Consider the following 26288-nt stretch of genomic DNA (forward strand, 5'->3'; position numbering starts at 1 on the left):
CAGGCTCCACACACACCAGCTGGAAAGGCTGTGTAAGTCCACTGCGCGTCAGAGATCTGATCTTCAGACAGAAAGCAGGTAGACCCAGGTTGTATGATGGAGAGTGAGAGGAAGAGGGTAGAGGTGAAATAGATTGTGTATGAAGAATAGAAAGAAGTGGAAATGAGAGTGTACGGGTGCATAAACAGATGATATAATGGAGAAAAAAAATGTAATTAGGCAAACCAGGTGTATTTGATCATTTAGGGAGAGGAAGTGTTGTCAAATCTTGTCCTGCAACTACGCTTTTCAACACGTTCTAATAGCATTGATTGGGAAGCAAATTAATCCAGAACCTCTGAAGATTTCTCTCACTGCAACTATCCCCTAGCCAAGGTACTGACAGACTTTATGTGCATGTGTGTACTGTGTTTGCATAATGTGTGCCTGTGTGTCACCAGTCTGTCCGTCTGTCTGCCTGCCTGTCAGTCAGTTTGTCTGTGCCTATTAAATTAATCTCAACACTATGCTCAGGAAGTTGAAATGGACCCGGGGGGCCCATCGCCCCTCATGCATTTTGTGGTGGCGAAGAAGACTATCAACGGTATATTTGATCAGTTGCTGGAGTATGTCAAAGAGGGCTCAGAGTTTGTGGACGGTGAGTCTACATAGTGTTACTTAACAAAAAGTGTGTTTTGTAGATTATTAGCATCAATAGCGTCTTACAGTTTGAATAAAGATGTATACACATAGGTATAGATGGTGTTATGCTATAATCTGCATCTAAAAGGGCACCCTTCAGACAATTCCCTTGTTAATTGTTAACTTTTTTTGCGTGGTTACCTATTACATATTAACGCGTACACATGGTGGGCTACCTTACACTAGTGTGGGGGTTTTAGTTGTCATTTACCACAATATCCATTCTTGTCTATCTGCTTCTGTGATGCCCAGAGACATGGCGAAGTGCGGATCTGGAGCAGGTCGCAGTTGAGGAGCAGTGCCTTGAAATCCAGACCTGTGCTAGGAAACTGGCCACCATTCGGGAGGTGCTGGCGCGTAGGCACATGAAGGTAGCCTTTTTTGGGAGGTGAGAGTCAATGGTTTATTGGAAATAGAATTGAACCCAATATTCAACACAGATGCATTACTGAGGGTCCATATGTAAAGGACATTTATAATATACAGTTTGCTGCTGGATTGGTATAATTAAGTAGTCTCACTGTTATTCCAGATGTTTTTCACACTACCTAGATAGTATGGTGTAACTATTGATACAGCATAAGTAAATATTAGTACCATAATTTTGGATGTGCAGAATGATTTTCCCAAAAGTTAGTGTAACGGAGGTGGAAGATTTGTGCTAGCTCACTGAGCTACCTAGGTTTTATCGCAGCATAATTACTGTGGTGGCAGGAGACCCAGGTTAGAACAAAGCTGTTCACATTAGCCTTGTGACCATAATTGTAAACATTTTGTCAAAGGAGTAAAGAGACATTTCCTTTCTCTCTCCCTGGCAGGACGAGTAACGGTAAAAGCACGGTGATCAATGCCATGCTGAGGGACCGGGTGCTGCCCAGCGGCATTGGCCACACCACCAACTGCTTTTTGAGGGTGGAAGGCACAGACGGGGAAGATGCCTACCTCACCACCGAGGGCTCTGATGACAGAAAAAGCGTCAAGGTCTGGGGTTAAACCAGGGGGTCGCAGACTGATCTACTGTGTATATATATAAAAAGTATTTAGTCAGCCACCAATTGTGCAAGTTCTCCCACTTAAAAAGATGAGAGAGGCCTGTAATTTTCGTCATTTGTACACTTCAACTATGACAGACAAAATGAGAAAAAAAAACAGAAAATCACATTGTAGGATTTTTAATGAATTTATTTGCAAATTATAATGTAGACGGAGGCTGAGGTATGGCTGCGGCAATATCGCCAGAACAGCCTTTTCGACGTGCAGTATAACACACAATTGTTAGCAATGATATTTCCCTCTGTTCTACTACTTTATGTATGTCTCTGCATCTTTTTCTTCCCCCCTTCCAGTCAGTCAATCAGCTGGCCCATGCCCTGCATATGGAGCGCAGTCTAGACTCAGGCTGCCAAGTGAAGGTGTTCTGGCCCAAGTCCAGGTGTGCCCTGCTGAGGGATGACCTTGTTATTATGGACAGGTACGCGCTAGGGTTTAATGCCAGTGACCGGTATCTCAGGACTTCCAAACCATGCTCCTTCCAATTTCCTGAGAAAAATAATGACGGGACCCGTGCACCAATTATTTAGAATTTCTATGCCACCACAAAAAAATAAAAAATAAATGTGCAGGTGCAAATAGCTACAAATGGCTTCATTCATACATTCGACCAGTCATCACAACATTAGTAGCCTGCCATATTTACTCACCATTAAGTCCCCTATAGAACATAATACTTACTTTCATGGCTTGCATTGCTAACTATCATGAATAGGCTACACACAACCTGTCGACACAGTTACGGTAGACAATCCCCAAACTAGCTGTGTGGCACTGGAAGAGGCTCAAAATGTGCTATTCACTGTTAACAAAATGTCTGATACACTGGGTCTGAAATAGCCTAGACATTCGCAACATTGTACAATGATGTTACACTACAAAAGTGAGAGCAAGACGGGCTTAATCAGATTCGCAGGTAATTGATTAATCTCAGCGTTATCCATGGTGCATGTTCTATGGAGTGATTTCAGTGCCAACAGAAATTGTGTTTGAATTCCATAATTTTGAATTTGTATGAGGATATTTAATTTTTCTTTAATATACTGTATATTTATTTGTGAAGCACAAATGTAATTATTGAATTCATAAATTGAACTTGTATTTCATGATTTGAAATTGAAATTTATGAACATTGGATTTCAATCTAATTGAATGTTCAATTTCAATATTTATATATTCAGTTTAAATATAGCAGATATTTAATTAATTGTTTGTCCATCAAACTTTTAATTTCAAGTTGATCAAATAGTAAACTTCTCAGATACAAAAGTATGTGGACACCCCTTCAAATTAGTGGTTCGGCTATTTCAGCCACACCCGTTGCTGACAGGGTATGAAATCGAGCACACAGCCATGCAATCTCCATAGACAAATATTGGCAGTAGAATGGCCTTACTGAAGAGCTCAGTGACTTTCAACATGGCACCTTTCCAACAGGTCAGTTTGTCAAATTTCGGCCGTGCTATAGCTGCCCCGGTCAACTGTAAGTGCTGTTATTGTGAAGTGGAAACGTCTTGGAGCCACAACGGCTCAGCCGGGGAGTGGTAGGCAACACAAGCTCACAGAACAGGACTGCAGAGTGCTGAAGCACGTAAAAAATATCTGTCCTCGGTTGCAATACTCACTACCGAGTTCCAAACTGCCTCTGAAAGCAACGTCACCACAATAACTGTTCATCAGGAGCTTCATGAAATGGGTTTCCATGGCTGAGCAGCCGCACACAAGCCTAACATCACCATGTGCAATGCCAAGTGTCGGCTAGAGTGGTGTAAGTAAGAAAAGTAAGATGGTGCCGACGGATATGACAGCTCTGCCTCTTCCTCCTAAACAACTTTGCAGTATTTCATTTTTTTCATTTTTTTTATTTCTTACATTATTAGCCCAGAATTTTTTTGTGTTAATACATACAGCCAGAAATAACTTTTGGATATCAGATCAGCGGTAACTCAACAGCATTACAACCAGGAATGCGACTTTCCTGGATCTTTTGTTCGTACCCCGCAGGGCAATTGAACTTCTTCCAGTCTGCTCCAAAACACAACAGGCAGAGAAGAGGTATTCGGAGTGAATTTCTAGTCCGACTCTAGTCCATCCACCACTTCTGAGTATATTACTTGCTAATGTTCAGTCTCTGGATAATAAAGTAGATGTGCTCAGGGAGAGGATCTCCTTCCAGAGAGACATCAAGGATTGTAACATGCTCTGTTTCACAGAAACATGGCTCTCTTGGGATATACTGCCCCCGTCCATTCAGCCATCTGGGTTCTCTGTATATCGTGAAGACAGGAATAAAGAACTCTCCAGGTAGAAGAAAGGCGGGGGGTGTATGTTTCATGGTGTTTCATGGTGTGATTGTGATAACATACAGAAACTCAAGTCCTTTTGTTCACCCGACCTAGAATACCTCACAATCAAACGGCGACCGTATTATCTTCAAAGATAATTCTCTTTGTTTATTGTCAAAGCCGTGTATATTCCGCCGCAAGCCGATACCACAACAGCCCTCAAAGAACTTTACTTGACTTTATGCAAACTGGAAACCACATATACTCAGGCCGCATTTATTGTAGCTGGCAATTTTAACAAAGCAAATAGGAGGAAAACGCTACCGAAGATCTACAAACACATTGACTGTAGTATTCATGCTGGTAAAACATTGGACCACTGCTACTGAACTTTTTGAAATGCCTACAAGGCCCTCCCCTCTGCAAATCTGATCACGACTCCATTTTGCTCCTCGGTTTCTATAGGTAAAACTCAAACAGAAAGTACCCGTGCTAAGGTCTATTCAACGCTGGTCTGACCAATCGCAATCCATGCTTCAAGATTGTTTTGATCACGCGGACTGTGACATGTTCTGGGTAGCCTCTGAAAATAACATTGACGAATACACGGATACGGTGACTGAGTTCATCAGGAAGTGAATAGGAGATGTTGTACCCACTGTGACTATTAAAACCTACCCAAACCGGAAACCATGGATAGATGGCAGTATTCACGAAAAACTGAAAGCGCGAACCACTGCATATAACCATGGCAAGGTAACTGGAATATGGCTGAATACAAACAGTGTTATTCTCTCCATAAGGCAATCAAACAGGCAAAAGTCAGTACAGAGAAAGTCGAGTAGCAATTCAATGGCCCTGACATGAGACGTATGTGGCAGGGTCTACAGACAATCACAGACTACAAAGGGAAAACCAGACACCTTCTTGGCCTGCTTTGAGGATAACACAGTGCCACCGACGTGGCCCACTACCAAGGACTGTGGACTCTTCTTTTCTATGGCCGACATAAGTAAGACATTTAAATTAGTTAACCCTCGCAAGGCTACCGGCCCAGACGGCATCCCTATTTGCGTCCTCAGAGCATGCTCAGACCAGCTGGATGGAGTGTTTACGGACATATTCAATCTCTCCCTATCCCAGTCTGCTGTCCCGACTTGCATCAAGATGTAGACCATTGTTCCTGTACCCAAGAAAGCAAAGGTACTATTGCCCCGTACCACTCACTTCTGTCATCATGAAGTGCTTTGAAAGGCTAGTTAAGGATCATATCACCTCTACCTTACCTGACACCCTAGACCCACTTCAATTTGTTTACCACCCCAAGAGATCCACAGACGATGCAACCGCCATCACACTGCACACTGCCCTATCCTATCTGGACAAGAGGAATACCTATGTAAGAATGCTGTTCATTGACTATAGCTCAGCATTTAACACCGTAGTACCCTCCAAGCTCATCATTAAGCTCAAGGCCCTAGGTCTGAACCACGCCCTTTGCAACTGGGTCCTGGACTTCCTGGTGGGCCGCCCCCAGGTGGTGAAGGTAGGAAACAACACCTACACTTCACTAACCCTCATCACAGGGGCCCCACAAGGGTGCGTGCTCAGCCCCCTCCTGTATTCCCTGTTCACCCATGACTGCGTGGCCACTCACGCCTCCAACTCAATCATCAAGTTTGCAGATGACATAACAGTAGTAGGCCTGATTACCAACAATGACGAGACAGCCTACAGGGAGGAGGTGAGGGCCCTGGGAGAGTGGTGCCAGGAAAATAACCTCTCAATGTCAACAAAACAAAAGAGCTGATTGTGAACTTCAGGAAACAGCAGAGGGAGCACGCCCCTATCTACATCGACGGGACCGCTGAGGAGAAGGTGGAAAGCTTCAAGTTCCTCGGCGTACACATCACTGACCATCTGAAATGGTCCACCCACACAGACAGCGTGGTGAAGAAGGCGCAACAGCACCTCTTCAACCTCAGGAGGCTGAAGAAATTTGCCTTGGCCCTAAAACCTGCACCACCCGCAACCGCAGGGCTCTCCAGTGGGTGGTGCGGTCTGCCCAACGCATCACCGGGGGCAAACTACTTTCCCTCCTAAACACCTACAGCACCCGATGTCACCACGCTATCATCCAGAAGACAGGGCCAGTACAGGTGCATCAAAGCGGGGACCGAGAGACTGAAAAACAGCTTCTATCACTAGCCGGCTTCCACCCAGTTACGCAACCCTGACCTTAGAGGCTGCTGCCCTGTATACATAGACTTGGATTCACTGGCCACTTTAATAATGGAAAACTAGTCACTTTAATAATGTTTAAATAATGTTTACATACTGCTTTACTCATCTCATATTCTATTCTACTATATTATAGTCAATGCCACTCTGACTTTTCTCAATCTAATACTTACATATTTCTTAATTCCATTCTTTTAATTTTAGATTTGTGTGTATTGTTTTTAGATACTATTGCACTGTTGGAGCTAGGAACACAAGATTTCACTACTCCCGCAATAACAACTGTTAAATATTTGTATGTGACCAATAAAATTTGATTCGATGTAAAGCTTGCTGCCATTGAACTGTGGAGCAGTGAAAACTAATTCCCTGGAGTGATGAATCATGCTTCATCATCTGCCAGTCCGACGGAAGAATCTGGGTTGGACGAATGCCAGGATAATGCTACCTGCCACAATGCACAGTGACAACTGTAAAGTTTGGTGGAGGAGGAATAATGGTCTGGGGCTGTTTTTAATGGTTCAGGCTAGGCCACATAGTTCCAGTGAAGAGAAATCTTAACACTACTATATATAATGACATTCTAGATGATGCTTCCAACTTTGTGGCAACAGTTTGGAGAATGCCCTTTCCTATTTCAGTATGACAATGCCCCCCTGCTTAAAGCGAGGTCCAAACAGAAATGGTTTGTCGAGATGTGGAGATGTGGAGATGTGGCCTGTACAGAACCCTGACCTTAATCCCATTGAACACCTTTGGGATGAATTGGAATACTGACTGTGAGCCAGGCCTATTCGCCCAACATCAGTGCCCGACCTCACTAATGCTCTTGTTGCTGAATGGAAGCAAGTACCCACAGCAATGTTCCAACATCTAGTAGAAAGTTATCTTCCGAGAAGAGTGAAGGCTGTTATATTAGCAAAGGGTTGACCAACTCCATATTAATGTCCATGATTTTAGAATGAGATGTTCAACAAACAGGTGTCCACATACTTTTGGTCATGTAGTGTAATTTGACGCCATACCTGAAAGTTAAGACCTCTGGAACATGGACATGACTTCTGTTCCCCTCTTTGACGATCACATTAGAGGACACATTAGAAGAAAGTGTCACAAAAAGCATGATTTGGCCCCTATGAGAATATACACTAAGCATACAAAACATTAGGAACACCTTCCTAATATTGAGTTGCACCCCCTTTTGCCCTCAGAACAGCCTCAATTTGTCCGGACTTTGACTACAAGGTGTCGAAGGCGTTCCACAGGGATGCTGGCCCATGTTGTCTCCAATGCCCCCACAGAGTTGTGTCAAGTATGCTGGATGTCATTTGGGTGGTGGATCATTCTTGATACACACGGGAAACTGTTGAGTGTGAAAAATCCTGCAGTATTACAGTTTGTGACAATATCAAACCGGTGCCTGGCACCTACTGCCATACCCTGTTCAATGGCACTTAAATATTTTGACTTGACCATTCACCCTCTGAATGGCACACATAAACAATACATGTCTCAATTGTCTCAAGGCTTATAAATCCTTCTTTAACCTGTCTCCTTCTCTTCATCTACACTGATTGAAGTGGATTTTTACAGGTGACATCAATAAGGGATCATAGCTTTCCCCTTGTCAGTCTATGTCAAAGAAATAGCAGGTGTTCCTATTTAGCCAATAGAACCTAGAGAGTCTTCTTCATTGGAAGCTTCTCTAACATCGGATATGTACAGTGCAGTGTCCCTCAGGACAGTTGATTTGTGCCGTTACTCTTCTCTATTATTACAAAGGATTTGACACTGGTCTTCAACAAAGCTAGAACGACTATGTATGTGAATGATTCCACACTCTACATGTCAGCACCCAAAGTCAGTGAGCTCACTGAAATTCTAAATAAGGAGTTCAGTATCAGAATGGGTGATTAATAATAAACTGGTCTTAAATACAGCTAAAACTAAAATAATTGTATTTGGTTCAAAACATTCTCTAAGACCTAAACCTCAAATGGAGTTGTGGGTGTGACCATTGAGCAAGTTGAGGAAGCTAAACTCCTAGGTATAACATTGGATGGTCAATTATCATAGTCAAATCATATTGACAAAGTTGTTGTGAAGATGGGGAGTGGTATGTCTGTTTTAAAAAGATGTTCTGTGTTTTTGACACAAAAATCAACTGTACTAGTTCAGGCTCTGGTCTTGTCCCATCTTGATTACTGTCCGGTAATATGGTTAAGTGCAGCAAAGAAATACCTAGCAAAGCTGAAGATGCCTTAAAACATAGCAGCATTCCTTGACCTTAACATACAGAACTAACATCAACAACATGCATGCCAGGCTTTCCTTTTTGAGGGCTGACTGCATACATTTTTGTTTTTGTGAGAAATATTGTGTTAAAATGTCCAAATTGTCTGTATAATCAACTTACGTATAGCTCTGACAGATATACTTACCCCACCAGACATGCCACCAGAGGTCTCTTCACAGTCCCCCAATCTAGTTAGAATTCAAGGCAACGCATAGTATTATATAGAGCCATGATCATATGGAACTCCCTTCCATCTCAAATTACTCAAGCAAACAGCAAATGTTGCTTTAAAAAACAAATTAAACAACACCTCACAACACCTCACTCCTATCTGACCTAGTTTTAATGACTAAAATCAATTCAACACGCCACTTTGGCTTCAGAAACCTCCAGAAACTTCTCTTTTAACACAGAGAGCATTTGTTCTCTACCTTTCCTGGCTGGCAAAGTACCAGGATGTTGTCTCTTGTTTTGAATCTGAATTTGAGATCTGAATTTGAAAACATGCACCTGAGAAGTTGAGTATACCTTTGATATACTTGAAATGAGTTTATAAACTTGATACACAGACAATTAATGCAATATCTACCATATTTAAAAAAGTATGAATATACAAGTTCAGTTTATAAATTCAATGATTCAACATGTCCAGTACAAATTGTACAATATTAAATTCATATTCATATCCAAATACAAATGATAAATTATGGGATTCAAATAAAATGTATGTTGGAACCAAAAAGGGTTATTCTATGGGAACAGCCCAAGAACCCTTTTGGAATCCGTTTTTCTAATGTCCTCAGAAAGTATTCACACCATTTCACCCTTTCCACATTTTGTTGTGTTACAGCCTGAGTTTAAAATGGGTACACACAATATCCCATAATATCCCATAATGTCAAAGTGGAATTATGCTTTTAGATTTTTTTTTGTTGTTTAAATTAATAAAAAATGAAAAGCTGAAATGTCAAGTCAATAAGTATTCAACCCATTGTTATGGCAAGCCTAAATAATTTCAGGAGTAAAATATTGCTTAAAAAGTCACATAATGAGTTGTATGTACTCACTCTGTGTGCAATAATAGTGGTTAACATGATTTATTAATGACTACCTCATCTCTGTACTCCGCACTTCTGTAAAGTCCCTCAGTCGAGCAGTGATGGGTATACAAGACAGACATTGAATATCCCTTTAAGCATGGTGAAGTTATTAATTACACTTTGGATGGTGTATCCATACACCCAGTCACTACAAAAATACAGGTGTCTCTTCTAAACTGCCCAGGGATTTCACCATGAGTCCAATGGTGACTTTAAAACAGTTAGAGTTTAATGGCGGTGATAGGAGAAAACTGAGGATGGATCAACAATATTGCAGTTACTCCACAATACTAACCTAAATGACAGAGTGAAAAGAAGGAAGCCTGTACAGAATAAAAAATATTCAGAAACATCCTGTTTGCTTGAAGGCACTAACAATAAAGTGCAAAGAAATGAACTTTAAGTCCTGAATACAAAGCGTTATGTTTGGGGCAAATCCAACACAACACCTCACTGAGTACCACTGAGTTCTAGCATTGTCGTGACTGCATCATGTTATGGGTTTGCTTGTCATCGACAAGGACTAGGGAGTTTGTGGGATAAAAAGAAATGGAATAGAGCTAAGCACAGACAAAATCCTAGAGGAAAACCTGGTTCAGTCTGCTTTCCAACAGATACTGGGAGACAAATGTACCTTTCAGCAGAACAATAACCTAAAACACAAGGCCAAATATACACTGGAGTTGCTTACCATGACGTCGTTGAATGTTCCGAGTAGCCTAGTTACAGTTTAGACTTAAATGGGCTTAAAAATATATAGCAAGACTTGAAAATAGTTGTCTAGCCATTGACAACCAACTTGACAGAGCTTGAAGAATTAAAACAAATGATGTGCAAATATTGTACAATCCAGGTCTTCAAAACTCTTATACTTACCCATAAAGACTCACAGTTGTAATCGCTGCCAAAGGTGTATTGAATCAGGGGTGGGTAGACTAGATATTTCTTTATTTCATTTTCAATACATTTGTTACATTTTCGAAAAACATGTTTACACTTTGTCGTTATGAGGTATTGTGTGTGTATATTGGTAAGAAACATGTTTTAATTAATCCATTTTGAATTCAGGCTGTAAAACAACAAAATGTGGAATATGTCAAGGGGTATGATTACTTTCTGAAAGAACTGTACAATATACAACCCGGACTGGCTCTGTTACGCTGGGTTGTCCTGACTTGTCTGTGCAGTGTTTGTATATTTTGTATTTCATAAAAACTGTGTTCAATTTGTATGTGTTCAAAATGTATTATTTGACTTCCTCTTATCAATCAATTCTACTTATATGTTTCATTATGCATGCACAGCCCAGGGACTGATGTGACCTCTTACCTGGACAGCTGGATCGACAAGTTCTGTCTGGATGCTGACGTCTTTGTGTTGGTGGGCAATGCAGAATCCACACTGATGAACACAGTGAGAGAAAAAAAACTAAACCACTCTTTTAACTCTTTAGAAAACTTTAAGAATGTTTTTTGCCATTCAAATATATTTTCTGCATTTTTATACTACCTTACACAATTCCCCCCGTTCCGACTGGAAATTACGCCTATGCACACCACTATGAGCACAATCAATTATTATATTGTGTCCCATGATGCATTTTTGCACTTGTTTTTTTGTTCATTTAAAACCATTTTTTCTTTCCATTGCTTCTCTACTCATATATATGTGTTTCTTGATGTGTCTATTACTCTTTAAAGGAGAAGCTGTTTTTCCACAAAGTGAGCGAGCGAATATCCAAGCCAAACATTTTTATCCTGCACAACCGCTGGGATGCCTCTGCGTGGGAGCCCGAGTACATTGATGAAGTGAGTTTGACTGTGAAACTACACTGCAAGCATAGTGCAAGCACCAGAAGCAGCAAAAGGAGATCAATCGTGATCAATCAATAGTGAAATCCGCTTGTTGAGAACACTGAAAGCAGGAGTGAAATACTTGAAATAGACACTTAAGCAGCGCAAGATCGCTTCATTGACTTGCTGCTTGCTCAGCTGGAGTATCATTTCTCTTTGCTCACAGTGGCTCAGTGTCATCCATGCTTGCGCTTTGTGGACACTATGCTTACATTACATGTCTTGTGTAGTTTAGCTGTGAGAAAAACAAGATGGGTCCCTCTTATAAAGGGCTAATGGTGCGCTTCATTGAGTCCTTCATTCGATTTGCCTACTTTTTGAGTGACCAAAATGTCAAACCTAATGGATAATGAGCTCCCTCAGGTGCGTAAGCAGCACATGGACCGCTGTGTGAGTTTCCTGGTGGAGGAGCTGAGGGTGGTGAGACAAGAGGAGGCTCCGGGCAGAATCTTCTTTGTGTCGGCCAAGGAGGTGCTCAGCTCCAGGATGCACTGTGCCCAGGGCATGCCCGAGACAGGTGAGATCGGTGAGGAGGGACCAGCGGCTAGTTGGGCGAGGTTGCATGACGCTGATTGACTGGCTGGGCTGGCTCGCTGATCAGGTTTGGGAACAATAATTATACGATATTGATATGGTTATGGTAATTTAGAAGGCAAAATATCAATTTACTTGAATACATCGGCATTCATAAGAAGTTGACAAGCAGTTGCCAGCACACTCCTGACAGATTTTCCTCCATCGGCCCTGTAATAGGCATCTCTCTCCTGTTACTGTCTCGCCTCAAAAACATTGCTATCTTAAAGCTTTGAACTGCTCACCTTACCCGGCCATCCATGAATGCCCACATTAACTATAACTTAATATGCTGGAGGTCCTTGGCTATTATTTTTATTTGGACTTCTGCTGGTCTTTCTAGGTGGCGCTTTAGCAGAGGGATTCCACGAGAGACTGAGGGAGTTCCAGAGATTCGAGAGGACTTTTGAGGCAAGCACTGAAGCATAACTGATTGTCATGGTCCATTGTAATATCATTGTCAATTTCACGTTGATTGGCATCGTCACACTAACTTACTGTATTTACGACTGCACAGGAGTTCATCTCACACTCTGCGGTCAAGACCAAGTTTGAGCAGCACACGCTCAGGGCGTGGCAGATCACAGAAACAATCAAAGCAGTCATGGATGCCATAAATATCGCATCTGCCGAAAGGAAGTGAGTTTCTCCCCCAGTTTTTTATAGGAGCATTGGTAATGTGCTACTGCCATACGCACCTAAACAGTATTGATTATTAATCATTAGATTAAAGGGATACTGTGATATTTCAAGATTTAGACCGTTTATCTACTTACCCAGAGTCCTATGAACTCATGGATACCATTTTTATGTATCTGCATGCTGTTTGGAGATTATTGAAGTTAGCATATCGTTAGTTTAGCACAATTGCTGGAAGTTCCCCAGTACAGTAGCCAGCTCCTCTCAAAAGCAGGGGAATAGACCTTCTAAATACTCCACAACTGGCTGGTTGGTCATTTATAGTCTTACGAAGCTATTCATAGTAATGGATAAATAGATTGAAGACCTAAATATCGCAGTATCCCTTTAAAGGTCCAAATGCTAGATCTGTGCATCCAAACCTCCAATTTTCACACTAACTTCCTACTAACATCCATGTACTGTATGAATTGCGCAAAACTCTGACTCAAATGTTTATCTCAGCATAGGATTTAGCCTTGAAAGAGAGAAGCTTTCCAATTTGCTCCTAACTATGACAACCTTTGCTCTTTCCCCTTTGACCTCTCCGTGTGCAGGATATTTTCCCTGGAGGACCGAGAGGACCAGAAGGACCGTCTAGAGTTTGTCAGAGGCCAACTTAACCGCCTGACCGAGAACATCAAAGAGAAGATCAACACCATAACAGATGAGGTGGCTGCCAAGGTAGACATTCGCAATCACCCACGTACAGTAGTATAAAAAGGGAGGGACTGTCTGTTAAGCCAAATGACAAAGGGGAATAGCCTATCATTTACTGTAGGCCTGATTCAGAGTTGAGATAAGCACACACATATTTCACTCTTGACCTAAATAATGAATTTATGTTAATGGGAGAACATTTTCATTAAGCACACAGATCTCAAATCAAAATAATGCAAGGATAGCGGTGCGCAAATGTGTGAGTAAATGATTGGTTTAGGATTAACAGATGGTCATTTATAGTTTTCAACTTTCAACTCTCTCATACAACACATATGTTTGTCTATAGTTGGGCTGACAAGCAGTTTGTGTTCAAGATTTTGTGTTCAATTATATTTTGTGTATTGTTAGCCACATATAAATAGTGTAGGCAATGGACAGATTAAGGTTAGTAAATTATCTGTTGGTTTATGATTTTACTATACATTTTGTTTAGGTGACCGTTGCCATGGTGGAGCAGATTCGTGGTCTCCCAGCTCAGGTTGATGAGTTCAGTGCTGATTTTACACCAACACCACATGCATTGCCGCTCTACAAAGCAGTGAGTTCTGCTTCTAGATCCCATATCCTAGCAATATTAACCCATGATCAACAGTTAAACTCTATCTTAATTGTTACATGTAGCCTACAGGCCTAATCCCAACAACACACTTTTTTTCAGGACAGAAAAAGTGGCATTAAAATTGTAATTCCCTTGAACTATTTCACCCTTTCTACACTGTCATGTTTTTTTAAAATGTGACATTTAACCTTCACACCCATGGGCAAACACTCAGATCTGCGCACAGACCTATGCACACAAACACACACTAGGGTTTCCGTCAGGAAAATGTGGCGCCAGACAATGTGACCAGGAAGATTTTAATTTACCGGCCATTTGAGAAATTTACCGGACCTATACAGTATATGCATTGGGTGTGTAACCCATTAGAGCGTCCACCCACAGTGCTCAGAATGATAGAACATTTAGATCACATTTCGATTATGGTAGTTCATCTTAACAGATCATGCAACTGCTGTAATGTAGCAGACAATAAAACGTAATTTTCAAACACTTGACAAAATGCAATTCGCAGGAAAACACCATTCTAAACAGCAAACCTGATATGAGTGGTTCCATATGTGAAAGAAATGAAAATCTCTGTTAAAAACCGAGAAAGAGTGGGAATCTAAAGATGCAACAACTAGGATGCGTTGCTGATATGACTAGGATTGTGCCTTTGGTTTCCGGACAACGGAAGAAAGTTGATATGAAAACCTATAGAACAGGAGAGAAAGGCTGGTAGAGTGCAATAGGACAAGGAAATCCCGGCCGGCCAAGCCCTCCCCTAACCCGGACGTCGCTGGGCCAATCGTGTACCGCCTCATGGGTCTCCCAGTCACGGCCAGCTGCGACAGCCTGGGATTGAACCCGGGTCTGTAGTGATGCCTCAAGCCTTGCGATGCAGTGCCATAGACTGCTGCGCTACTCGGGAGGCCATGAGGAAGTCTTTATAAAATAATTGCCTCCATGTTTCTATGGTCCAATTTTGACTAGGCTACTTTGAATCAAATCGAGGTAAGACATGCCTCATAATATGAAGTAAAACATTCAGGTTTCAAATAAATAAATATATGTTTTCAAAATGCATACTGCCTCCAGATCACATTGCAAAGTGGTGGGTGACGCACTGATAGCCTGCCTACTATTGCCTATGCACTTGAATGGTGCGATTCAATTACCAGTAAAGAACTAAAAATAGTAGCTATTTTCAGTTGTGGCCATCAAATGTGTTTTTAACACACGATTGCATTTAGAATTGTTGCGGAAGTACTTGGCTTATTAAAGCGTTTGATTCACTCCAGCAGCAACAACAGTCAAATGTATTTACATCGACAGATATTTCCCTTAATTATTTAAATGCAGGGCCTAAAATCAGGGCCTAAAATCAGGGCCTAAAATGTAACTTTTTGTTCCACCATCAACTGTGGTGGGTAGATTAAAAAATATACAAGTAAGAAGTAATGTGGTATATTAATCCATTTAAAAATATATATATTTTACCCAAAATATCAGATGAGACAAAATGTTCAGCTGTCCTTTAAGGGCGGGAGGTTACCGTGGTAACGGGGTCACTTGAGTCATGTCACGTGTGTCTGTGTGTGTGAGATTTGGGATGTGACTAGTAGTAGCGTCTACAGCGTCTCTTCGCTATCAGTTTACCCGCTCAGGGTCAATTTGGCCGGCAACCATTTTAGTTATCTCTTTTCATTTTTTTAATCAGCCAAAAGCCGTGAATTACTGGCTAACGGAAACCCTGACACACACACACACACACACACACACACAGTCTCAGTGTACCCTATATGATCAGTACAGCTGGCTGGAGAGTGAGTGATCACGCTAAACAGGATGAAAGGAAAGCCTCTTAAAGTCCTGCTGGTCAGAGGGGGGTGGATGGGGTCAATAGACATAGGGTCAATAGGGCATTGTACTGTGTGTGACTGTGTGTGTGAATGTAAGCTTTGTTTACATCTATGGATGATAACACAGTGATGTGTGAACTTTAAAAGTACTGGTCAGTGTCATTTAAATTGTAATTTTTTATGGCATTAGCACTTGGTTGTGTATGATTGTCTAAAAAATATGATGATGGTAAACTAAATCTTCACTGACATCCTTTTGAGTAATAGGTTGTGTGTGTGACCAAGCAGGTTTAAACCCGGGTTGTCTACTCACCACAACACCATTAGCCCGCTGAGCTAAAGCCTGGCCAGAGCTTGGGGAGCTATCCTAGGTATCCAGGTCTCCGATAAGGTTACTGATCACGCGAGCGTGGTTCACTGAACCACCTCCATTACATGTGGTCTCATAATCTCTTTCTCCTCATTGTTTTCACCTGCAGAAACTTATGATGCATGTGGAAGAGAGGATGAGTACATGTTTGGCCTTTCGTTGTTCCACTGGGATCATTGGCCACATGCAGTCATGCCAGAAAAACATGATTGGTAGGTATAGTACACACTTTGCTTGAGCCGTGAATGTGTTTCTTGAAATTCCAAAACAGTTTGGTGATCATGGGCATGACATTATTATATTATAGCGAATAGAGGGAGCGGGAATAGGAACCGTGTTGCTCCTGTGAAAGGCAAACAACGGTACACATTAGGGTTAACCCAGTTGGAGAGAATTGTAATGTGGGCTCATTAGTGAGGATTGCTACACTGCCCCGTCCGAACACAGATACGTCTCCGTGCTGGACCATCTTTCAGGTTTACGAAGCACGTCCATCTGTGCATTGCGATGGCTTCACTGGCGCCATCCCAAACCTCTGTCACCAATATAGCAAATGGAGGGATCAGCAATAGAACCCAGATCTCTCCTGTGAAAGGGAATCTTGCTACACATTTCTCCAATAGGGTTAACTCACTTTGGGGGAATTGTAATGTGGGCTCATTAGTGAGGATCGCTACAATGTCAATCCATGAATTAGGAAGTCATTGATTTATATAGATATATTATTTTTATGTGTAGTTAAACCCATGATGAGGATTCTGTATTTCAGAGAATATTAGGCCGCTGCTGCCCCCTGATGTCCAGGAGCAGTTCCACATTCACCTACCCAGCAGGAAGTTTGTCCTGACCTACGACCTTAACCTGGCCACCCTCTGTGCCGACTTCCAGGAAAACATCGACTTCCAGTTCTCTCTCGGCTGGACTGCCCTTGTCAGTCGATTCATTGGGCCGAGCAATGCCAAACGTGCCCTGACGGCTATGAACCAGAAGTTTCAGGTTAGCCATGGTCAGGGTCTATATTCAGTCTCTTAGAGTAGAGGTGCTGATATAGGATCAGTTTAGCCCTTTAAATCATATTTCAAAAATATGTCATGGACATCATCCTAGATCAGCACTCCTACTCTGAGATGCTTAAAAAAAAAGTTTACTTTGACAACAGTAGGATAAATGAGTGATATGCCAGGGGTGGCCAGTCATCCTCTTGAGCTACTGGGACTGCAGGGTTTTGCACCAACCCTATTCTTAACGCCTGATTCAGCTAATCAAGGTCTCGAAGAACAGCTAAGTAATTTTAGCAGGGTTGGAATGAAAGCCTGTACACCCCATAGCTCTCGATGAGGAGGACTGATGTAGGTGGCCACCAGTATCATATGCCCTTAAATTCTCTCCAGAATACCTCTCCTACTGCACTCCAGGCACAAGGTGGAACCAGCCTACAAGACCACATGGTCTTTTCAATGGCAACAGGTGTTGTGTCACTCACCTCCAGAGCCTCCATGACTGTGCTTGTCATTGGCGGAGTGGTATGTGCACGTTCTCTTCTATTCAAACCAATTATGTTTGTATTTCATTTTATAATGTACTCTTATTTGCTAACAGCTACTGATAAAACTGAAAGATGCTTGTATTGGCCATCGCTAACGCATGCATTGCTAGCCGTTATCTTTTGGCACACTAACGCTTAACACTTCCATACATGATTGAAGAAGGCAACTGAGCTCCGCACGGTCTTTTTTTAAATTGCAGAGGGGGAAGCTAAGGCTACTGAGTAATAGTGAAAGGGGGAGGTATGTTGTGTGAGAGCTTTTTTCACCCGATTTGGGCAACTTATCACCTCTACATGTTTTATAAAACACTATAAAGAGTTAAAATAATGTGTCATTACATACCTATTTAAAGGTTTGTGTCGAATTTGAATAGGGCTTTTAGGGCAACGCTAAAGTAATATTCACATGTAAACTGCGGCTATCACGGCTTTGAAAGAGATGGCTTGCAGTGATGACGCAAAAAATGAATGCATTCAGTTGTACAATTGACTAGGTATCCCCCTTTCCCTATCCCTTTCACTTTCTTGTTTTTAATCTGCGAGAGAAACATGTATCGTACAACGTCAGAGGGGTCAGGTTTTCCTATTGTCTCGAAAACTATTGGTCTATTACAATGTCAATCAACGCTTGAATGGAAACCAAGTTTATGCCACCGGGATTTTGATACCAACATAGTCACCACAGTCCCATTTGTTTTCATCGCAGCCTCGTTTGAATGCCATGGTACGCAAAATCTCTATGGAACAGTGTTGGCTACCGTTACTTGTTTGTAATGATAACAGAAGACTTGCGTGCCAAAACTGACACAGTAAAGCAAACACTGACACATGATTATATTGCTAATTTGCTATTAATACTGACCACTGTTTGTAAAAGCTAATGCTAACACTGATTTGTCTTGCTAGTCTAGCACCGCTATTACAGCTAATGCTAAAGCAGGTGATCTCCTCCCACCCTGTGTGGCAGGTGTGGCGCTCAGTGGGCTGGAGACTCATCGCCCTCTCCGCAACACTTTATGGCCTGCTCTACCTGTACGAGAAGCTGACGTGGACCAACGCCTCCAGGGAAAGGGCTCTGAAGCAGCAGTTTGTGGAGCTCGCCATCCACCGACTTAGGGCCATCATCCCCTTCACCAGTGGGAGCTGCAGCCAGCAGGTTCACCAGTGAGTCCCAGTTCTACCGTAACAGAGAGAGGATAGGATTTAATTTAGTTTCTGTGGCTTTTGATTGAATTTAAAGGAGTGTATGGTAGTGTTATGCAATTAACCAATTATTATTCTAAATTATTTGAATTCCATTTCATTCTGTTTTTTTTCTGTGAGCTCAATGCACACATTCCTCAGTTTCTCTAGAGCTGTGGTCACCAACCTTTTTTGAGCGATCGCTTTGAGTCAAAAAATGAAAACGCAATTATTATTTTTACATTACTTAATTAAAAAACATACGATTGTGCAACATGAACCTATTAAAAACAGTACCCTAGTAATGAGGTTTGTGCAGTAAGCTGTAGGCCCAAAACATTATCACTGCATACAGTGGTTCCTCCTTTAAAAGTTGCGAGCTTACACTGCAGGACTTAGAGGTACCCAGCGTTATGGCTTCAGTGCTCCAGACCACCGCAAGGAAGAGGTAGAGCACTCATTATGCATTTGGGTCAAAAGGTTTTTATATGACCAATCATATCGAGTGGTTCCAATGACGAATTTGATGCGAGCCACCGGTCCCTGGTGACTTTCTTCAAAGATGGCTGGCAAAACATTATGGTGGAAGCAAATGTAAGTAGTTATAACGAGTCAAGCAAAAAAATGTAAAATTCAGAGGAATATGTTAGCTAATGTAGATACCAACGATTGTGCATATTTTTTTGTCATAAAGTAAATTTACGTAAATTGCTATTTAGCAAATTAGCTGACTAGCTAACATTAGCCAATTAGCTAGTTAGTGTTATGACATGAGTATGAATTTGTAATTTGTGTTGTTTAATGTTTTAGGGACTCCTGAGAAAACCAGCAAACCAGGCTGTCGTCTTGTGAAACAGTGGATGTAATATCTACATTTTTGACCCCTTGATCAGCTCGCACTCTGAAAGTAAAGTATATTTTTTGTAGATATGAAAACAATAACTGAGATATCACTGTTCAAAGCAGCAGATCTCATTTTGGGAAATGGGCAATTTGCATACAAAATAATATACTTACCTTCCTTGAAAATCCATCTATACCGCCAAAGATGACAATGTTGTATCTTGAAAAAAAGCATTGGAATTAAAAGTCAAATGTTTAACCTATTAACCTGCTTCATTATTTATGTGTTACCAGTTGATCAAGAACAACTCCAATTTCATACATCATTGAAAATGTGTCTACGAATAAGTAAGAATAAAAAAGTTTAAATCAATTCTTATACTTGATGAAGACATTATACATCTTAGTATAAAGGCACAAGGCGAGACACAGATGCAGACACAGGAGTCAGATGGTTGGAGTCTTACAATGTTTAATAATCCAAAGGGGTAGGCAAGAGAATGGTCGTGGACAGGCAAAAAGGTCAAAACCAGATCAGAGTCCAGGAGGTACAGAGTGGCAGACATGCTCATGGTCAAGGCAGGTAGAATGGTCAGTCAAGCAGGTACAGAGTCCAGAAACAGGCAAGGGTCAAAACCGGGACGACTAGAAAAAGAGAATAGCAAAAGGAGCACGGGAAAAACACGCTGGTTGACTTGACTAAACATACAAGACGAACTGGCACAGAGAGACAGGAAACACAGGGATAAATAGACTGGGGAAAATAAGCGACAGCTGGAGGGGGTGGAGACAGTAACAAGCACAGGTGAAACTGATCAGGGTGTGACACTTAGTACCCTATCAATTTATGATTTGTATCAATGTGGACTAGAGACAGGGGAGCAGGAACAGAGTATTTTTGCCGAGCAATGCAACGAAGCTGGATCATCCTGGCAATGATACCTGCACCATCTACACGCTGCAAAGACTCACTAACTCTTCGCCATTTTACACAATGGCCCATTGCTCTGAGACTTCCTTTGACCATTCTAAAGCCTGCATGGGGCATCCTCGCCATCATGGCGCTGACTTTCTGGTCTTCATCTGACATATCAGAAATGCATTCCCTGACAGACATATTGTGCTCTTTCATCCTTCTGTAAAAAAAAGCTAACCATTACACTGTCATGTAATATATATATATATATATATATCGACTATGAAACAAATAGGACATGGCCTGCTTATGAGTTGCCATGAAAGAAAGTTAGATGAATTCAACTGAAAATGGCGAGAAAAGGCATTCGTAGCTAAATGTTTTTGGTTAGTTTGAGAATAATAATTGCATGATTTATCATTCTATGTATGTATATATCTATGTAATACAGTAGAATGTTATGAACCGTCCCTGAATCGTAGGAGCTAACTACTAGCTATGTAGAAAATGGACAGAATAATGCCCAGTGCTGCTTACCTGAGATGACATCATCACACAGTCCTTCATGGGTGTCTGCTCTGACTTCCTTTGTGTTGGAAAGAAAGGCTGAACAGTACTGTAGCCAAACTGACACTCAAAAATGGCCAAAATGGAGGGTGGTTGATAGCGAAATTAAATTGGAGTTTTGTTTTCAAATACATTTTTTGTTCACAAAATATTTTGGGGGAATAAAATGCATAACGTTTTGCGCTCTATTACACATTACTTGATTGCAAAACCTTTTTTTTTTACTTTATAGCCTCGTTATTGCTTTCAGAACAATTATTTTTGATTCAAAATAAAAAAAGTTTTGCTATCGACAAAAAGAGAGCAACAAACATTTCTGCAAGTTGGGGACTGTGCCTAATAGCTGAACAATAGACTATTCAACCTTTACTAAAGAATAGTCTAATAGCTAAGCTAGGTGTGAAAAACCCCTGTCCTATCACAGACCACATTTTCCCTAATGACCGAGGGGGAGTTAGAGCACTGATTATGCTTTTGGGTCCCAATGCATTACTGTGTCTCTAACTGACAATGAATGGGCAATACAAACCAAATAATAAACTGATAATTGTTAGCTAGCGAGCCAGCCAGCTAACGTTAGCTAGCTAGCTAACACTCCGCTTTAACTTGAAATGAAAAGCTATCATACTCTAATTCCACCGGTCATTCCACTGATTTCAAATCTCAGTCCTCCAGAAAGTGGAGAGCAGCAGTTTTTCAGTTCTACTATGTGATATCTTTCAATAAAGCCGAGTTAGAAAGGATTACCTACACGTACTGACCAGCTCATGTTATAGACAGAAGCATGCTATATGGCAGACCAATCCAAACTCCTCTCTTGGCATGTCCAGCCAATCCATTATCTCAGACAATCATGGCTATTGGGAAGGTTCCTGGCCTTTTCCATGGATCATGGATCGTAATTTAACAATTGTATTCAAATTTACAGATGGCATACAAGTTCGTTGTTGAGGCACATGAAAGTTCACATGTTCCAGAATGCATTTCTGTCAAAAATGGTTTTAGATTTCTTTTTAAGGTTTATGTTAAAATGCCTCTCCTGTGAAGTAGTGACGCGCGACATACGCCTAGTTTCCTGAAACGAGTCACATATTAGTTTTGCTTGAATTGCCTTGCATTTGTGGTTATTCTCAGAACATTTTTTAAATGATATTTCAACATTTTATGTTGTGCCTTTCAATGTCCCTCCGCTCTCCCTTTAGAAAGTGTTGACAGTGTTGCGTAAACTTAAACAGGAACTCAATCATAAAAACAGCAGCTCTCTCTCTATTCATGGTTTTAAAAGCTTTGAAATTACACATATCAACTTTGCAGTAGCTTTTTTTATATACCTGCTATGTTACTGCAAACAATAAGATCTGAGCCATCTGATTGACAAGTGGTAGGCCTGTAGTCCACTTGATTTGCTACCCCCTACCTTCAGACATGAAATGGTTCAAAATTGGAACATATCGCCTACCCGACACGCAGGGCAGTTGAATTGGGTGCACCTACCACCAACAACTTGAGACAAATAAATAAAATATGAACACAAGTCTTATAGTTTGTTTTTTTACAGCTCTCCATCGACCGGTTGGTGACCACTGTTCTAGAGATAAATCAGATCAAGCCTGAACTGTGCGATGTATTAGGGAGTTGTAGTTGCCAACTGGCTAATATTCTACATAGTTTAGCGCAGAAAACATGGTAATTAACTAAAATGAACATAATCCATTGCACACCTACTTGTCTGGTCTGTGTGTGTTTATTTTACAACTGTTAAGTTAGGTTAGTGGGGTAGACACAGAGAGGGAGAGAAGAGACAGAAGAATGCGCAATCGAGAGGGTTAGAAAGCAGTTGCTTCGCAAGGTACTTCTACCTGAAAATACATGATCAAAATGATTGATAGTTGGTATTCAGCAGTCATAAAAGTCTGCCTTATTTACTTTTTAAGAACGAGTAAAATAGCGATTTTGTCAGGCAGCATAGGCAGCAGCTCTATCGAGATGAGATGATGACTTGAAATGAAATAATAGTCATCAAATAAAACAAATGTAATATACACAACTGAAATATTTTATTCAAGTAATGTGAATAAATGATGGTAAATAAGTGATAAGCAGTAATGGGCAGACACTACCATCATGGGACTGTGTTGTTAGAGTGTTGTTAGAGCATTCAACCCACAGAATGCATAGTGCGTTTATTTATATTTTTTTATAAACGAAATCGAAAACCGTGATTATTTATAATCTAACCGAAACCAAATTGACCTCAAAAAGCTCAGCACTAGTGTATGGTGAGTAGAGTACTAACCTTACAAAAATAATTGCAGTTACAATGCAGTACATTGCAGTTCCACTACTGCGTCTGAAAAATTACAGAATCTATTGTAACTGCAGGGTTACTACAGCTTTATACAGTGCAGTCATTTTGCTATTAACTGTGGTTATTTTACAGCTATACTGTCATGTGTATCCTATGTAGCCTCAATGTGGAATCACTCGCTAATTAGCTGTGCGCTAGTAGTGACAATCTTCCAAGTGATGTCACCCTTTATTTGACCTAGAGATCGTGTCACCCTTGCTCAACCAAGACCATGTTTTTTGTAGAGCTATTGGTTAGAATGTTGCTTTGTGGGTGATAAGGGTCTCTGATTTGCTCACAGCTCGGGCCAGAACAGAGACAGAAGCTATACTGTTACATGTACAGTACTGTATGTGTATTTTCCAGCTCTCATGCCCTCCTAATGTGACCTTTTGGTTGTGGCAGGGAGTTGGCAACGACCTTTGCCCATCTGTGCCAGCGGGTTGACCTGAGCGAGGTGGAGCTGGAGGGGCACATTCGACTGCTGAGTGGCAGGATCCAGAGACTGGAGAATGTCCAGCGACGCTCCAAGACTCTCAGGTCGAATAGCCACTCTACCTTGCATTGTTCATCTCAGCTTTTTAATGTCTGATAGTAGGGCTCTCTGAACACATTGTACACACACACACTTCAATACAAACTACTGACATGAAAAGTTTGAAAATAACAGAGTGATAAATCTCTTCTGTTTCCTACAGACACAGAGCCACAGATCTGGAGTCTCAGCTGGAGGCATTCTCTGCCCAGTATCTGCAGAATCAGTGCTGAGTGAACAGATCCTCACAAGGAGATACATTGAGGTTTTCAATGGAACTGGTTCTAAAATGGTCTGTGGTACCATGATCATTCTATACAAAAACTACTCAATTTCCAATAACCAATTTAAAACCAAAAACAGACATTCCCACAACTTCCAAGGAACCAAATGTTCTAGCTGGATAGCATCTGGATGTGTCATTGCATGTGTTATCGCATGGGGCACATCTCACACAGGTACAGTGCATTCGGAATGTATTCAGACCCCTTGACTTTTTCCACATTTTCTTATGTCACAGACTTATTCTAAAATGTATTAAATTGTTTTCATTTCATCAATCTACACACAATACCCCATAACGACAAAGCAAAAACAGGTTTTTAGAAATGTTTGCACATTTATGAAAAAAAAATGAAAACTGAAATATCACAGTACTCAGACCCTTTACTCAGTACTTTGTTGAAGCACCTTTGGCAGCGACACCTGTATTTTGGGAGTTTCCCCCATTTTTCTCTGCTGATCCTCTCAAGTGGGAGTGGGAGTGTAGCTGCACAGCTACAGTGCCTTGCGAAAGTATTCGGCCCCCTTGAACTTTGCGACCTTTTGCCACATTTCAGGCTTCAAACATAAAGATATAAAACTGTATTTTTTTGTGAAGAATCAACAACAAGTGGGACACAATCATGAAGTGGAACGACATTTATTGGATATTTCAAACTTTTTTAACAATTCATAAAAACTGAAAAATTGGGCGTGCAAAATTATTCAGCCCCCTTAAGTTAATACTTTGTAGCGCCACCTTTTGCTGCGATTACAGCTGTAAGTCACTTGGGGTATGTCTCTATCAGTTTTGCACATCGAGAGACTGACATTTTTTCCCATTCCTCCTTGTAAAACAGCTCGAGCTCAGTGAGGTTGGATGGAGAGCATTTGTGAACAGCAGTTTTCAGTTCTTTCCACAGATTCTCGATTGGATTCAGGTCTGGACTTTGACTTGGCCATTCTAACACCTGGATATGTTTATTTTTGAACCATTCCATTGTAGATTTTGCTTTATGTTTTGGATCATTGTCTTGTTGGAAGACAAATCTCCGTCCCAGTCTCAGGTCTTTTGCAGACTCCATCAGGTTTTCTTCCAGAATGGTCCTGTATTTGGCTCCATCCATCTTCCCATCAATTTTAACCATCTTCCCTGTCCCTGCTGAAGAAAAGCAGGCCCAAACCATGATGCTGCCAGCACCATGTTTGACAGTGGGGATGGTGTGTTCAGGGTGATGAGCTGTGTTGCTTTTACGCCAAACATAACGTTTTGCATTGTTGCCAAAAAGTTCAATTTTGGTTTCATCTGACCAGAGCACCTTCTTCCACATGTTTGGTGTGTCTCCCAGGTGGCTTGTGGCAAACTTTAAACAACACTTTTTATGGATATCTTTAAGAAATGGCTTTCTTCTTGCCACTCTTCCATAAAGGCCAGATTTGTGCAATATACGACTGATTGTTGTCCTATGGACAGAGTCTCCTACCTCAGCTGTAGATCTCTGCAGTTCATCCAGAGTGACCATGGGCCTCTTGGCTGCATCTCTGATCAGTCTTCTCCTTGTATGAGCTGAAAGTTTAGAGGGACGGCCAGGTCTTGGTAGATTTGCAGTGGTCTGATACTCCTTCCATTTCAATATTATCGCTTGCACAGTGCTCCTTGGGATGTTTAAAGCTTGGGAAATCTTTTTGTATCCAAATCCGGCTTTAAACTTCTTCACAGCAGTATCTCGGACCTGCCTGGTGTGTTCCTTGTTCTTCATGATGCTCTCTGCGCTTTTAACGGACCTCTGAGACTATCACAGTGCAGGTGCATTTATACGGAGACTTGATTACACACA

General features: G+C 41.3%; 1 protein-coding gene across 8 annotated transcripts; it reads left to right on the top strand.

Moving 5' to 3' along the window:
• Positions 1–8: 8 nt before the first annotated feature.
• On the top strand, positions 9–25889 carry mfn1a (mitofusin 1a). 8 transcript variants are annotated; one of them, XM_021612658.3, is made up of 18 exons: positions 9–375; positions 514–637; positions 934–1069; positions 1500–1662; positions 2028–2152; positions 10958–11066; positions 11354–11461; positions 11861–12023; positions 12423–12490; positions 12597–12718; positions 13315–13441; positions 13914–14018; positions 16363–16465; positions 17023–17249; positions 17645–17776; positions 18767–18963; positions 24060–24194; positions 24353–25889. In XM_021612658.3, the coding sequence occupies exons 2-18, from the start codon at positions 523–525 to the stop codon at positions 24420–24422; spliced, it is 2205 nt and encodes a 734-aa protein (XP_021468333.3). In that variant the 5' UTR covers positions 9–375; positions 514–522; the 3' UTR covers positions 24423–25889. The 8 variants fall into 8 exon arrangements, with proteins under 8 accessions (XP_021468333.3, XP_021468335.3, XP_021468334.3 ...); XM_021612660.3 differs by having other exon boundaries at positions 17669–17776; XM_021612659.3 differs by having other exon boundaries at positions 11870–12023.
• The last annotated feature ends 399 nt before the right edge of the window (positions 25890–26288 follow it).

The sequence above is a fragment of the Oncorhynchus mykiss genome, chromosome 8 (assembly GCF_057628025.1).
Source record: "Oncorhynchus mykiss isolate SJ-2025 chromosome 8, ASM5762802v1, whole genome shotgun sequence".
Taxonomy (NCBI): domain Eukaryota; kingdom Metazoa; phylum Chordata; class Actinopteri; order Salmoniformes; family Salmonidae; genus Oncorhynchus; species Oncorhynchus mykiss.